At 35.4% G+C, this 16,572-nt stretch overlaps 1 protein-coding gene across 6 annotated transcripts in view; it reads left to right on the top strand.

Annotated features, from left to right (window-relative positions):
- Nucleotides 12,798-16,572, top strand: part of LOC107609426 (UDP-glycosyltransferase 76F1) — a 19,596-nt gene continuing 15,821 nt past the window's right edge. For 4 of the 6 annotated variants that reach the window (XR_002351137.1, XM_016311404.2, XM_021107310.1 and 1 more), the window contains exon 1: nt 16,171-16,464. Coding sequence is in view for 3 of the 6 variants with exons in the window: in XM_016311404.2 (XP_016166890.2) it covers nt 16,260-16,464 (205 nt within the window). In the remaining 3 variants the exon portion in view is untranslated. The other 2 variants (XM_016311407.2, XM_016311408.2) reach the window with 2 other exon arrangements.

Below are 16,572 nucleotides of genomic sequence, written 5' to 3'. Positions count from 1 at the left end.
GGTTCAATATTAAATAAAGATAGTATTAAATAAAAAGAGTTAGAGGTAAGCAATGCCTAAACTTTTAGTACGATCATGAGGTGCTAAAAGTTAAGGTGTTATAAGGGGTCATTTAAAATTTAAAATAGAGATTCATTATATATAATTATTTTAAAAAAATGAAAATTCAGTGGGGGCAAGTGCCCCCATGGCTCTTACTGGGTCCGTGCCGGCAACAAGGCTACTTTGTTATTTCAATTCCTTAATATCTCCTACATAGCTTTCACAACGATAAAATGTCCACAAAATTTCAAGTATTTGCATTAACTATGTATTAGTTATTTCAGTTCTTTAATATCTCCTATATCTCCTACATAGTTTTTACAATAACAAAATGTCCATAAAAGTCCAAGTAATTGCATCAACTAGGCATTAGAGAACCAAATATATGCCACGCTTGGAGACCTTAGGCTCAATTACTATGGAAATAAATCCATACAAATGATCTAGTTTCAACTTCTAAATTACCACATTTTTGGTACACTACTTACCCCGCCAACAAATTTTGAACTTTAAGAAATTAGTAAGTTTATAGTTACAGTGATTAAATAAATTAAACGTAAATATTGGTTTAAGTCAGGGCATACGGTAAAAGGCATCTTCTTTTCATTGTTTTCAGGCACAAATATCTCAAAACAGTATCTATTGAAAACTATACCAGGCAAAAAATTAATCTAATTGACACGAACAAATGCATCTAAACACATCAGCTTGGAACTTTTTCTATTGGCATACCATGTATATATACTGAAATTCTTTTGACAGAAAATGCACAGAGCCAGGTACAGATATAAATAAAAAACTGATGGTTTCCAGTGGCTAAGAGAATGAGGCGTTGAATCTTAGCCCCCTTTTTTGCTCAGTAACACTTGCTGGTCTTTGAAATAACTTCAGGAGACTTTTTTGATTTTTGTCTCGTCCCTAGCCACGAAACTTTTATTTTTGTCTCGTCATTTGGCACGAGACTTTTATTTTTTGTCTCGTCACTTGGCACGAGATATTTTTCCAGTTTTAGCTCCTGTGCAGTAGAAACAGAAATGGAGTAGAGAAGAGAGAAAATTACACCCAGATATATCCTGGTTCAGCTGCTAAGTGCAGTGCAGCCTGTCCATCACAACCATGATGGAATTTCACTATAATCTTTTTTATTACAGACTGTAAAGTGCTAACCCAACTTACAAGGGAATTCCCACAGAATCATGAAACACAACATAGATGAACAAAGGAACTCTAAGGACATCTATGGCTTTTTTCTTTTAATTTTGCACTCTCTGCCTTTTTCCGCTCTATGGATTTTTCATACAAACCTCACTGTTTGCCTTTTTCCATGAGACTCAAGACATGACAAAATTAAACAGAAAATTACAAAACAGAATACATTGAAGGAGAAAAAAAATTTGTTAGCTCAGGTAGCTCTGAGAACTCTGTGCCTTGAACTCTCACACTTTCTCCTTACTCCAAACCATGGCTATTCTCTCTTTTTATAGAAGAGGGAAGCCTCCACCTTTGAAGCTAAAAAACCAAGCCAACTTCTTCTTCTCCATGAACAAAACCGGTTCGGCCAGAGAGAGAGAAGAGATAACCCATGCAAAACCCAACATGCAATTACCTCTAGTCCTTCCTTGGTCATCACTTTTCATCAATCCGGGCGCTCCATCCTTGGCTTGCTCTCCAAGATAGATTTCTGGCCCTTGATGCTTCATGATGATGATGGTTTCTTCTGCTCCACTTTTGCTTCCTCCCTCACGTTGCCACCCTAGCTACCTTCTGTGATGTGTGAACCCAAAAGCAGTGACAAGCCATCCCTCCAAGGATCTTTTCCTTGCTGGCCGAATCTTCTTCAACCATTTTTGGTATGGAGAAGCCAAGATCTCATCACAAAATCTTACTACAAGTGATAAGAATCTCAGCCACAGCATACTTTATGTTTTCTTTTTCGTGCCATCATTTTGATGGTCTTGTAGCGTGCTTCTTTTTCTCTTCGGTGGCTATGCTTAGCTTCCATGGTTTCTCTGTGTTATGACCGAAGGTTAGAAGCAGAGAGAGAAGAAGGGAAGGTATGAACATTAACTAAAGGATTTAGACAAGATAAATTAAATGTCCACTTCCCTTTTGTTTCTTGGTAGCGTGCCTTTCATTAAGGTCATCAATCAAATCAATGAAACTTTCTCTCTCATAGTTCCAATGCATTTATTAACTTCACTCTAATGAAATTTAAATTCAATCACATGGTGAATGAAGTGTGTGATCCGTTGAAGGCATAAAGCAATAACAACATTTGCTTTCCTGATTAATTGTTTTCGGATCATGCATTGGGTGTATAGCAAAAAATGATTAACTTAGACTTGTAACAATAATGGATCAATTTGGCCCAAGCAACATAATAATCAATTCAGCCATATAATATAGGAATCTTTCAACCAGGCTGAATGTAGATCTTGATTTTGGGCTTGTAACGTTTCTTTTATTTTTCGGCCTAATAATAAACCTGCATCACAAAATTATTGATTAACATATGTTAAATGAAAATTAATTTAATAATTTTGTAATTAATATAATTAATAATGTTTAGTCATCACAAATATTAATTTAGAGTTTTCCAAACTCATCAATCTCCCCCTTGATGACAAACATTATTAAAATTGAAATGGAAAGAAATTAAAGATTAGAGTATAGAGTACTCCCTTTGAATATTTGAATTTCTCCCCCTTTCAAATTGTCACATGGCTCCCCCTTAATACATGCCATTTTTACCAAGGGAAGCTCTTTCCTGTAACAAATTTTTATCAAGCTTAAAGTAACAATGTTATTCAACATATTAATTTTGAAATGTTGAATGCTTTATTTATGAGCAGAGTTGGATTGATAATCAAAACTCATTTGTTATCATAAATTGATTTTCTGCTCAAACTCAAAACAATTGATGCAAACAAATTTTGAAGTTTCCTGAAGCTGCTTTTTGAAGAAAAATTTCTCAATGTATAAATCAGAGCAAGTTAACCATAGCAAGAAAATTTTTCTCATCAAGCATAATCATCTCAGACAATAGTATGCTTCATATTTCTCAAATTAAAGGAACTGGCAAAAATAAGTTAAAAGACAGTAATCATTATACCAAGATAAATGTATCACAATTATAATCAACTAAGCTTTTTACTAAGAGAGACATCAAGCAACAGCAGCATTCACAGGACAAAGCAATTGCATTATTAACAAGCATCAAGTGTATCATTTCAACAAGGGTGATCATGAATTCTCAAAAGAATTTCATCCCCTGTTTTCCAGTTTTAATTTTCAGAATTATTCCTCCCCTTTTAGCATCAAGGGGCACCTGTAAAAAGAGTATGACATAGCAAGTAAAATATCCAAAATATTTCCAAAAGTGTCCACAGAGTATCACAGATTTATAGTACTTAACAGTAACAAGCCAAAACAGAGTATCAAATTGAGCCTAAGTGTGCCAATATCAAACATTAAACAGAAGTTTAATCATCAGAGAGATGAAAATCAGATTCTTTAGCCCCTGTCTCACTACCCACTTCATTCTCAAGGCTTTCCAGCATCAAACCGACCCTATCTTTGCATTTCTTCCAAGCTGACTCATTTTCATAGGCTAGTTTGCGTGCCGACTTATGAAATTGTACCATGAGTTCTGACATGTTTGAAAATTCAGTGAGAATGTCTCTGATAGATTTGGTTGCCTTGGAGGATTCCGGCCGACTTTCAAAATCATCATCAGAAGCCACAGATTTCTTTCCCCTTTTAACAGCGTAGCCTCCTTTTATCATTGACACTTTGTTCTCTACAGCCTCATTCAGAAGGTCAATTTTAAAAAATTCAAAGATGCTAGTTAAGAACATACCATAGGGCAGATTTGCCTTTTTGGTGCTCTTTACCGAATCCCACATATGACGGATCATAAGATAACCAAAAGAAATTGGAGTAGATGTAATAAGTGCAAAGATGATTAGAGAATCAGAAAGTGTTACTCTATTGTGAGAGCCGCTTTGAGGAGTCAGAATATGTGTGATGATCCTGTGAAGCAAGGAGTTGGTTGGTCCGAGAGCCTTGTGTGTAGGAGTAGTGCCATCCAAACCAGAGAGATTCTCACAGATGTGTTGAAGAACAACCTTATAGGTGACGCCGACTTGTGAGTCCCACCTTTCGGCCATGTATGCTCGCGGCCCTTCCTCCTTGTATCCCAAGGTCGTTCCAATAGTGACAGTATCAAGAGTGATGTGAACTCTCTTCACATATGAATGTATGGTACCGTCTATGAGTCTCATGTTGGCGTAGAACTCTCGAACTAAACCTGGGTAAACTGGCTTTTGTATGTGAAGCAGAGGAGTCCATTGAAGCAATTCAAAAAGAGGAGACATATTGATGCCTTTGCTGGTGAGAGAATCCAAGTTGACAAGGTAGGTTGCACAGAGATGACGCTTCTCAAGGACTTCTTTATGGAATTCATATGAAGCGCAGGAATTGAACCGGGTAGGGTCATAGTGAGAGTGTGTCTTGTTGAATTTGTTCTTGAAGTCCAAAGATTCCAGGTTAGCAGGTTCCTTGGTGTTGTGCAGAGCAAATCCTTTATACTTCTAGCCACTCTTCCCGGGTGTGGCTTTCTTCTGTGGAGATGGTGGTGGAGATGAATGGGTGATGTGTGAGACTCTTCCTCTTCCTCCACGGGAACTCTCTCTTTCTTCTTCCTTGAAGAGGTTTTCGTGGCAATAACCTTCCTTCTCATGGTGTCGATTTGCTTTGAGGGAGGTGAGAGAGAAGATGATGATGTAGAGTGGATATGAATGTGAGTATGAGATTGTGGAGTGGACAGTTTTTGAGAGAAGAGAATGCATTCGCTTTTTCGGGGAGCAGTTTTCTTTTTCATGGTAGTGAAAATGGATGGAGATGGAGGTTGAAGAGAAGGCCGAAGGGTGGGGTGAGTGGAGGGAGGTTAGAGAGGCATTAAATGCTGATTGGAAAGAGATAGTGGAGGGAGTTAATGATCATAAAAAAGGGCGTGGTTATTAACCAAGGGGTTTCCATTTATTTGAAATAAACTGAAAAGGTGGCTTCCTTGAATCAAGGGATTAGCTGAAAGGAAAGATTTGATTTGACATTATCCTCTTCCAATAAGATTTGATGAGACAACAAAAAGATTGTGATTTTCAAAAAAAAATGAGGAACTAACAAAACGGTCAGAATGGGGTCAAGGAAATTTGGTGGGGCCCATGAGAATTAATTTTGGCGCTGTCTCCCCCTTAATCACAGCCCTTCCAACACTTTTATTTTTATCTCGTCCATTCCTACGAGACAAAACTGAGCAGAATCAATATTTCACAAATTATCAATAGAACTTAAATTAAACATTCCCAAACTTTTTCTCAATGTGCAGAATCTATCTTCACAGAGGGGTTTTGTAAAAATATCAGCAAGTTGGTCTTCAGATTTTACAAATTGAATATCAATAGTACCCTTTTGCACATGTTCTCTAATGAAATGATATTTTATCTCAATGTGCTTGGTTTTTGAGTGCAGAACAGGGTTTTTTGAAATGTTTATAGCACTCATATTATCACAAAATAAGGGTATACTATTGATCTTTAATTTGTAATCTTCCAACTGTGTTTTTAACCAAATTAATTGTGAACAACAAGCAGATGCAGAAATATATTCAGTTTCAGCCGTGGATAGAGCCACTGTGGCTTGCTTTTTGCTTGACCACATGTTAAGTGAACTTCCAAGGAAGCAATACATGTCGGATGTACTCCGTCTATCCACTCTATCTCCCGCATAATCTACATCCCAAAACCCTACTGCACAAAAGTCATCAGATTTAGGATACCACAAGCCATAATCACTAATTCCTTTAATGTATCTAATGATGCGTTTAACAGCTGAAAGATGGGATTCTTTTGGGTGAGATTGAAACCTTGAGCATACACCACACTTTGAACAATATCCGGTCTAGAAGAAGTAAGGTACATGAGTGAACCTATCATTCCTCTATACCTTGTTTCATCCACATCTTGGCCATTATCATCCTTTTCAAGTTTTGTGTTAGGATGCATTGGTGTACCCATTGGTTTGGAATTTTCTAGGCCAAACTTTTTGATAAGTTCTTTTGCATACTTTCCTTGGTGAATAAATGTACCACTAGGAGTTTGTTTAATTTGGAGGCCTAGAAAGAAAGTTAGCTCTCCTATTAAACTCATCTCAAACTCACTAGTCATGAGTTTTCCAAACTCTTCACACAAGGATACATTGGCCGATCCAAATACAATGTCATCAACATAAACTTGAACAAGGAGTATATCATCATTAGATGCTTTAATAAATAAAGTAGTGTCGGTTGTACCCCTTTGAAATTGATTTTCCAACAAGAAGGCACTAAGCCTTTCATACCAAGCTCTTGAAGCTTGTCCAAGACCATAAAGAGCCTTAGATAGTTTGAAAACATGATTTGGAAACTCTTTATCTTCAAAACCGGGGGGTTGTGCCAGATACACTTCTCTATCAATAAAGCCATTAAGGAAAACACATTTAACATCCATTTGAAACATTTTGAAACCTTTATAGGCAGCATAGGCAAGAAGCAATCTAATTGCTTCCATTCTAGCTACCGGAGCAAAAGACTCATCAAAATCTATACCCTCTTCTTGATCGTAACCTTGGGCCACTAATCTAGCCTTGTTACGAACAACTTGTCCATCCTCACCAAGTTTATTTTTAAATACCCACTTGGTACCCGTAACTTTCTTACCATCTGGATGGGGTACTAATGTCCAAACCTCATTCTTGTCGAATTAAGCAAGCTCTTATTGCATGGCTTTGACCCATGATGGATCTTCAAGAGCTTGTTTGACATTGTTGGGCTCCATTTGTGACAAGAGGGCAAAATTGCTTGGTTCGGATTGCTTTTTGGTTGAGGATCTTGTTGTTACACCTTGAGAGGGATCACCAATTATAAAGTCATGAGGATAACCCCTCATAGACTTCCATTCTCTAGGCTTCCAGAGTGGTGTTGAGATTTGATGAGTTTCTGATGGTCTCACTGTTTCAATTTCTCGTGTCTGCTCAGGAGACAAAATAGAAATGTCTCCTTCAATCTGACGAGACAAAACTGGACTGGCAGATTCTTCATTTTGAGCAGATTTGGGATTTTCTTTACTTGTTCCAACTTCTTCACCATCTGAATCATTATCTATCACAACACTGGGAATTAAATTAGAATCACAAAAAGTAACATGTATGGATTCCTCTATGGTCCTATGCTCTTTGAGATAAACTCTATAGGCCTTGCTTGTGGTGGAATATCCAACAAACATTCCTTCATAGGATTTTAGATCAAATTTTCCAAGGTTTTCTCTATTGTTAAGTACAAAGCATTTGCATCCAAAAACATGAAAGTACTTAAGATTTGGAGGGGTTCCTTTCCATAGCTCATAAGGGGTTTTCTTCAACCCTTTTCTAATGATTGTCCTATTCAAAATGTAATAGGCCGTATTCACAGCTTCAGTCCATAAAAATTTAGGGATCTCATTCTCACAAAGCATGGCCCTAGTCATTTCTTGAAGGCTTCTATTCCTTCTCTCAACCACCCCATTTTGTTGAGGTGTTATAGGGCATGAAAAGTTATGAGAAATTCCTAAGTCATCACAAAATTTTTCAAAATCTTGATTTTCAAATTCTCTTCCGTGATCACTTCTCAAATGGGCAATTTTTAAATCTTTTTCATTTTGAATTTTCTTGCAAAGAGTGGAGAAAGCATGAAAAGTATCATTTTTATGAACAAGGAAAAGTACCCAACCAAATCTAGAGTAATCATCTACCACCACAAGACCATAGTGTTTACCTCCTAAACTTTGAGTTCTTGTTGGACCAAAAAGATCAATGTGTAACATCTCTAATGGCCTTTTGGTTGAGATTCCATCTTTAGGTTTAAAAGAAGAGTTCACTTGTTTGCCCAATTGGCAAGCATCACAAGTGAGATCCTTATCAAATTTGATATTTGGAATTCCTCTAACCAAAATTTTCTTGACTAGCTTAGAAATTTGGTACATGCTTGCATGACCCAACTTTCTATGTCATAGCCATTTTTCAGATTCAAGAGATGTAAAACATGTCACATTTTGTTCTTTCAAGTCCTCAAGAGTCAATCCATACACATTATTGCATCTTTTAGCTTCAAATAAAATATCCCCAGTTTTCTCACAAACAACCAAACATACAAACTTCCTAAAAATAACTTCAAAACCTAAATCACACAATTGGCTAACACTAAGTAAATTATGTTTCAGACCATTTACAAGGAGGACATCATTTATACAAGATGAAAAATTTTTACCAACTTTCCCAACAGCCACTATTTTTCCTTTTGCATCATCACCGAAAGTGACAAGTCCTCCATCATATTCATCAAGCTTTATGAAGAAGGTTGTCTTTCCGGTCATATGCCTAGAGCATCTGCTGTCCATATACCACATATTCTCCTTCCGTTTGGATGCTAGGCACACCTACAAAACAAGCTCAAGTGACCTTAGGTATCCAAATTTTCTTGGATCCTTTCACGTTAAACCATCTCTTATGTCCTAAGCCATTATAATAAAAAACAACCTTGTAAACTTTATCACCTATCATCCTTTCACCAAAAAAACATTGTATGGAAAAGTGTCTATTTCGGTTACATAATCTACAAAATCGTGGAGTTGCTATTTTGTTAAAGCTTCTTGGGTTTTGAAATCTTGTATCATTGGAAGATGAGGCAATATTCTCAAAATGAGATTTTTCAACAGATTTATAAAACCCCATGCCAGCTTTATCATAAAGAGGTTTTTGGCTAGCCAAGATTTGATTCAGATTTTCAGAACTTTGTGTGAACTTGGCTAAGTCTTCTTTAAGCCTTTTGACATCTTTAAGCAACTCTTCATTCCTTCTAAAACAATCAACATATGCAACAACCGAATGATCACTTTCACAGCTCCTAAGTTGGGCTTTTAACCGCTTATTTTCCTCAACAAGATCACAAGCAGTTTCGGCCTCCCTTACTTTTTCTTTAAGAAAATTGTTTTCAGCTTTAAGAATGGTGATTTGTTGTTCAAGTTCTTGATTTTCCAGCAAGAAGCATCTTATTTTTTCAGAAAGGTGGTCTATCATAAGATGAAGATCTTCAGTGTTAGGGTTATGAAAGACTACCTGGTCTATGTGATCTGCCATGAGACATGGTTGTAACTTGGTCTCGGATTCCTCATCATCATCATCTGAGTCATTTTCCAAATCTTCCCATGAAGCCATCAGTCCCTTCTTCATTCCTCTTTTTGGCTTCTCCTCCTTCTTCAACTTGGGACAATCAGATTTGAAATGCCCCATTTCCTTGCAGTTGTAACAAGTTACTTTGCTAAGGTCTTTCTTCATTTTTCTTGAGCTGCTGCCTTTGCCTTTGAGCTTTATCATTTTCCTGAATTTTTTGGCAAACAACACAAACTCATTTTCAGAAGAGTTATCACTGGATTCATCATCCAGAGGGTTAGTTACAGAAGAAAAAGCAATTCCTTTCTTTTTTGAATCTTTTTTCAAATAAGTGTTTTCAAAAGCAAGAAGGTTTCCTCTCAAATCATCACATGTCATGGAATCTAAGCTACTGCTCTTAGAAATAATTAAAGCTTTTGTTTCCCACTCTTTTGTGAGACATCTCAACACTCTCCTCACAAGCACAGAATCAGGATACGTAATTCCCAGAGCATCTAAGCCAACAATGATGATGTTGAATCGTTCAAACAGTTCATCAATGGACTCTCCTTCCTTCATTGCAAACATTTCATATTCTCTGTTCAACATATCTGTCTGAGTCTTCTTTACAATGGTGGTTCCTTCATGAGTGATTTGCAGTTTGTCCCAGATTTCCTTTGTCGTTGTGCATCGTGATATCCATCGGTATTCCTCGAAGCTGATAGCACAGTTGAGCAAGTTGACAGCCTTGGCATTTAGCTCCACCTTCTTTCTATCTTCCTCGGTCCAGCTTGCTTCTGGTTTAAGAGTGACTACTCCTTCAGCACTTGTGTTAGTTGGAAATTGAGGACCTTCCAGGATGATCTTCCAGAGTCTGTAGTCTACTGCTTGCACAAAGATCTTCATTCTCTCTTTCCAATAGGTATAGTTTTTCCCATTGAAAAAAGGCGGTCTGTTGCTGGACTGTCCTTCTGTAAGGTTGTAGGACACCAGATTAGAGCCACTGCTTTCTGCTATCTGGATCTTTTCTCCAAGCTTCAAAGCTTGATCTCTTTGAGACCTGGCTCTGATACCAATTGATGGTTTCCAGTGGCTAAAAGAAGGGGGGTTGAATCTTAGCCCCCTTTTTTGCTCAGTAACACTTGCTGGTCTTTGAAATAACTTCAGGAGACTTTTTTATTTTTGTCTCGTCCCTAGCCACGAGACTTTTATTTTTGTCTCGTCACCTGGTACGAGACTTTTATTTTTTGTCTCGTCACTTGGCACGAGATATTTTTTCAGTTTTAGCTCCTATGCAGTAGAAACAGAAATGGAGTAGAGAAGAGAGAAAATTACACCCAGATATATCCTGGTTCAGCTGCTAAGTGCAGTGCAGCCTACATCCAGTCTCCATCACAACCATGATGGAATTTCACTATAATCTTCTTGATTACAGACTGTAAAGTGCTAACCCAACTTACAAGGAGATTTCCACAGAATCATGAAACACAACATAGATGAACAAAGAAACTCTAAGGACATCTATGGCTTTTTTCTTTTAATTTTGCACTATCTGCCTTTTTCCGCTCTATGACTTTTTCATACAAAGCTCACTGTTTTTCTTTTTCCATGAGACTCAAGGCATGACAAAATTAAACAGAAAATTACAAAACAGAATACATTGAAGGAGAAGAAAAATCTGTTAGCTCAGGTTGCTCTAAGAACTCTGTGCCTTGCACTCTCACACTTTCTCCTTACTCCAAACCGTGGTTGTTCTCTCTTTTTATAGAAGAGGGAAGCCTCCACCTTTGAAGCTAAAAAACCAAGCCAACTTCTTCTTCTCCATGAACAAAACCGATTCGGTCAGTGAGAGAGAAGAGATAACCCATGCAAAACCCAACATGCAATTACCTCTAGTCCTTCCTTGATCATCACTTTTCATCAATCCGAGCGCTCCATCCTTGGCTTGCTCTCAAAGATGGATTTCTGGCCCTTGATGCTTCATGATGATGATGGCTTCTTCTGCTCCACTTTTGCTTCCTCCCTCACGTAGCCACCCTAGCTACCTTCTGTGATGTGTGAACCCAAAAGCAGTGACAAGCCATCCCTCCAAGGATCTTCTCCTTGCTGGCCGAATCTTCTTCAACCATTTTTGGTATGGAGAAGCCAAGATCTCATCACAAAATCTTACTACAAGTGATAAGAATCTCAGCCACAGCATACTTTATGTTTTCTTTTTCGTACCATCATTTTGATGGTCTTGTAGCGTGCTTCTTTTTCTCTTCGGTGGCTATGCTTAGCTTCCATGGTTTCTCTGTGTTATGACCGAAGGTTAGAAGCAGAGAGAGAAGAAAGGAAGGTATGAACATTAACTAAAGAATTTAGACAAGATAAATTAAATGTCCACTTCCCTTTTGTTTCTTGGTAGCGTGCCTTTCATTAAGGCCATCAATCAAATCAATGAAACTTTCTCTCTCATAGTTCCAATGCATTTATTAACTTCACTCTAATGAAATTTGAATTCCATCACATGGTAAAGTGTGTGACCCGTTGAAGGCATAAAGCAATAACAACATTTGTTTTCCTGATTAATTGTTTTCGGATCATGCATTGGGTGTATAGCAAAAAATGATTAACTTGGGCTTGTAACAATAATGGATCAATTTGGCCCAAGCAACATAATAATCAATTCAGCCATATAATATAGAAATCTTTCAACCAGGCTGAATGTAGATCTTGATTTTGGGCTTGCAATGTTTCTTTTATTTTTCGACCCAATAATAAACCTGCATCACAAATTATTGATTAATATATGTTAAATGAAAATCAATTTAATAATTTTATAATTACTATAATTAATAATGTTTAGTCATCACAAATATTAATTTAGAATTTTCTAAACTCATCAAAAACACATTATCGATAAAATTCTCTTACCTGATCACAAGTTGCTCTGTCTTTGCCAATCGCTGCTAGCCTGCCTCCGACATCTATCTTTTCCGACAACGAATACCATTGACAGTTAACTCTTCGGCATCTTCTTGCAATCTCAATGCCGGTTTTTCATCGGTTTCTCACTTTTTCTCTTCTCCCAGTGGATCACAGACAACGTGATGTGAATATCTAATGATTACTTTAATGATCGATCTTTCTAAACCCCCGAAATCCTAATTCATGTAATACCTCAGCATCTATTGATGATGTGCTAACATCTATTTTTTCCTTAATTTTCTAGCATGTAAAATTTATTTCCCCCAAATTCCTGTTTAGAATATTTATCCTAACCATTAGCCTTTTTACTATGTTTAATCCATAGTAACTCAAAGTCAAAATTTTTTTACTCAAACCAAATGTCCACAATCAATTGACAACCTTTTGTGGTCACCATAGTCATGGTAAAATAATAGGTACTACAGATATTAATTTGAGTATTAGAAAATATTAATATATTATTAAAACTAACATATTAACAATAATTCTGTATGATTAATTATATAATATAAAAAAAAAAACTTATATAAACTAATATCAAAATGCACTACGTCCATTCTTATCCCTGAACCGACAAAAGAGTCAATTAATGCAATAAAGATGGAGGACAAGTTAAGGCACTCAAAGAGTGAAGAAAAGGTGAAAGCATGGAGAATAAGCAAAAGAAGGGTGTGAGGTTAGTGCTTCTCCCTTTGCCCCTTCAAGGCCACATAAACCCTATGCTTCAGCTTGCAAACATTCTCTATTCAAAGGGTTTCTCCATAACCATTATCCACACAACCTTCAACTCCCCAAACCCTCTCAACTACCCTCACTTCACCTTCTTCTCAATCCAAGATGGCATCACTGATTCCTCTTCTTTGGATCTCTTGCACCTTGTTATTCTTCTCAACATTAGGTGTGTCACACCTTTTAGGGACATGTTGGCTAAGGTAATATCAGATGCAAGAGATAATAAGGAGCCTGTTGCATGCTTGATCTCAGATGCTCTATTTTATTTCACTCAAGCTGTTTCCAACACATTAGAGCTTCCAAGGATTGTGTTAAGAACCAGTGGAATATCTTCCTTTGTTCCTTTTCTGTTATTTCCACTTCTAATAGAGAGAGGCTACATACCCCTACAAGGTACCTTTTACCACCAATTATTCTTCTTCTTTTCTTATTTTTATTCTTCAATAGGCATATATAAGTTTATCATGTTATACATTTAAACAGATTTATATATAAAATACTTACGGGGATATGTGAAGAATATTTTTTTTTTGGAGTTTAAATTTACATGCAGTTAAAGTTAATAATTAAAAATTATTAAATAATAATTTAATTAAATATATTAAATTATTTACCTGTTTTTAACTATTAATTTTACAAGATAAATATATACGAGTTTTTATTACTTTGGAGGGTTACATGACGATGATTTATTTGAATCCTAAAACTCACTAAACTAATCCTAGCTTGTAATAAAAATTTGAAAGGGCGTGGTATGGTAAATGTCAATGCACTTTTAAAAAATTAACAAGAGTAGTAAGGGGTGGCAAAGTGGGCCGGCCCGCCCCAACTCGTCCTGTTCCGTTTAGGTCCACCTCATAAATGGGGCGAATTGTCCTACCCCATCAATTAAGATGGGTTTAAAATGTTAGTCCGCTTCGTTTTATGGCAGATTGGCAGGTCGATGAGCTAGTTCGTTTGACTTTTTTTTTTGAACAATAAAATTTATTAAAATTAACTAAAAAATAATAATTAAAAAATTAAATACAAATAAAAATTAGTCAAATTATATTAATAAATAAATAGATGAAAATAGACACGTTGTTATTTATAATGGGGTGGAGGCGGAACTTCGTTGATTAATCAACAAATTTAAGCATTAAAATTTGAATGAACTACAATGTATAACAGAGGACAAAGATTGAAATTTCAAAATACTACTGTTCTTGCCTCTCTAGAAAATGGCGACAAAGAGTCTCGTCAGGTCGTTTTATTGAAAAGTAAATTGTATATTATTAAAATTCAATTCGAGAAACTACTGCGTGCTTTGATGAATAGTTGGACCACGCGTAATTTCCTTTTAATTATTAGGGCCAATCCTTTTATTTTGATGCTGCTCATCATCATACAAAGGCAAAGATAGGGTGTTCATGGATCAGTATCTGCAGTTTCGCGATAAATATCCGTTTTCGATATGAAAATTGCGGATACGATCCGATCTGCATATTGATCGGATCGGATAGATCTGCACTCTTTACGGATCGGATCGCGGATATCTACTCTACATCTGCATATCTAATCTGTGGATCCGTAAATTCGCACAATAATAATTAAAAATAAATAAATATATATATGTTTGGTATTATATTTATTTGTTTGTATGTTTTAGTTAGTAATTATTATTCATATATTGTATTATTTTATTTTTGTTATTTAAAAAAAGTTTGATTAAAAATATTTTAAGAATAAATAAGTTTAAAACTGTGAAAGAAATATTTTTATTGAATTTTTTACATAAAAATATGATTAAAAAGAGAAGGTTCAATTATGTGGATATATCCGATATCCGATATCCGATGCGATCCACACATTTGCGGATCGGATCTGACACTAAAAAACGCGGATATCATATCTGATCCGATTCGATGAAAATTATGCGAATTTGATCGATTTTTTGGCCATATCCGATCCGATCCGCTCCGATCCGCGTATACCCCTAGACAAAGATGATGCACATTTTTTTGTGTTCTTCCCTATTACAATTGGTTGAATTAATAAATATAACAATATTATCATAAAACTATTTTTTTTAAATTTAAGTGAATAAAAAAAAATAACATAAATAATTATATCTCTCACAAATATAAAGACCAACAAATTTTATTAGCACTTGAATATTATCAAAATGGTTATCATGATTGTTAGAAAAGTAAGAAAATAATAGAAAAAAAAATTGTATCTATTCAAGTTGCATTGTGTAGAATGATAGAATATAAAAGAGTATTTATACTTTATAGGTGCTAAGAGAATTGAAATAATAAAAACGTAATATCTTATAATAAATATTTAGATATGTTAAATAATTTTAACAAAAATTAATTGATATTCTAACAATGTTAATATGACTTTTCTTAATTTATTTTTTAAAAAACTTTTTACGTTATTTAATTATAATGCATGTATATATCATATTATCATTAGAAAATATAACTTGAAGATTCATGTGTTTTATGTTGATAAGTCATAAGGCATTATATGTGTTAGTCTTTCATGAGGATGTGCTAACTTGAATTCCAATTTTTTTAAAGGTTCAGTGCAATTAGATATTCTTTAGATATTCTTTAAATATGATCTTTTATTTCGCTTTAAAAAAAAATAAATTTTTTTAATTTTTTAAATATTTAATACATAAAAATGAATATTTATATTAATTAAATAATAATAAAAACAGATTAAAGACTGAATTTTAAAGAACACTTAGATATTAGAGATTTACCAAATAATGTTAAGAAAATTAATCATGGAAACAAAAGTTAAATTAATGATTGTAAAACATGTGACACAAAAAAAAATGATGGAATCTCTCTAAATTTCCCAGTCAAGAGAGGACAACTCCATATTTCACAAACAACATAGTTTACGACTTTTCTCACGTGGAGGTACACAACACTATAATATATAATAAAGTAATAAACAAAACACCGATCCATTAAAAACAAAAGTAGAGATCGAAGAAGAGTTGAGCGATGAGAATGGAGAAGCAAAGGAAGGGTGTGAGATTGGTGCTTCTCCCTTTGCCCTTTCAAGGCCACATAAACCCTATGCTTCAGCTTGCAAACATTCTCTATTCAAAGGGTTTCCCCATAACCATTATCCACACAACTTTCAACCCTCCAAACCCCCTCAACTACCCTCACTTCACCTTCTGCCCAATCCAAGATGGAATCACTACCCAAAGTGATGATTCCTCTTCTTTGAATCTCTTGCACCTTATTATTCTTCTCAACATCAGGTGTGTCACACCTTTGAGGGACATGTTGGCTAAGGTAATATCCGATGCAAGAGATAATGAGGAGCATGTTGCATGCTTGATCTCAGATGGTCTATTTTATTTCACTCAAGCTGTTTCCAACACTTTTGAGCTTCCAAGGATTGTGTTAAGAACCAGTGGAATATCTTCTTTTGTTCCTTTTCTGTTATTTCCACTTCTAATAGAGAGAGGCTACATACCCCTACAAGGTACCTTTTACCACCAATTATTCTTCTTCTTTTCTTATTTTTATTCTTCAATAGGCATATATAAGTTTATCATGTTATACATTTAAACAGATTTATATATAAAATACT

The sequence above is a fragment of the Arachis ipaensis genome, chromosome B07 (assembly GCF_000816755.2).
Source record: "Arachis ipaensis cultivar K30076 chromosome B07, Araip1.1, whole genome shotgun sequence".
NCBI classification, from domain to species: Eukaryota; Viridiplantae; Streptophyta; class Magnoliopsida; order Fabales; family Fabaceae; genus Arachis; species Arachis ipaensis.
This window is presented reverse-complemented; position numbering and strand designations above follow the sequence as displayed.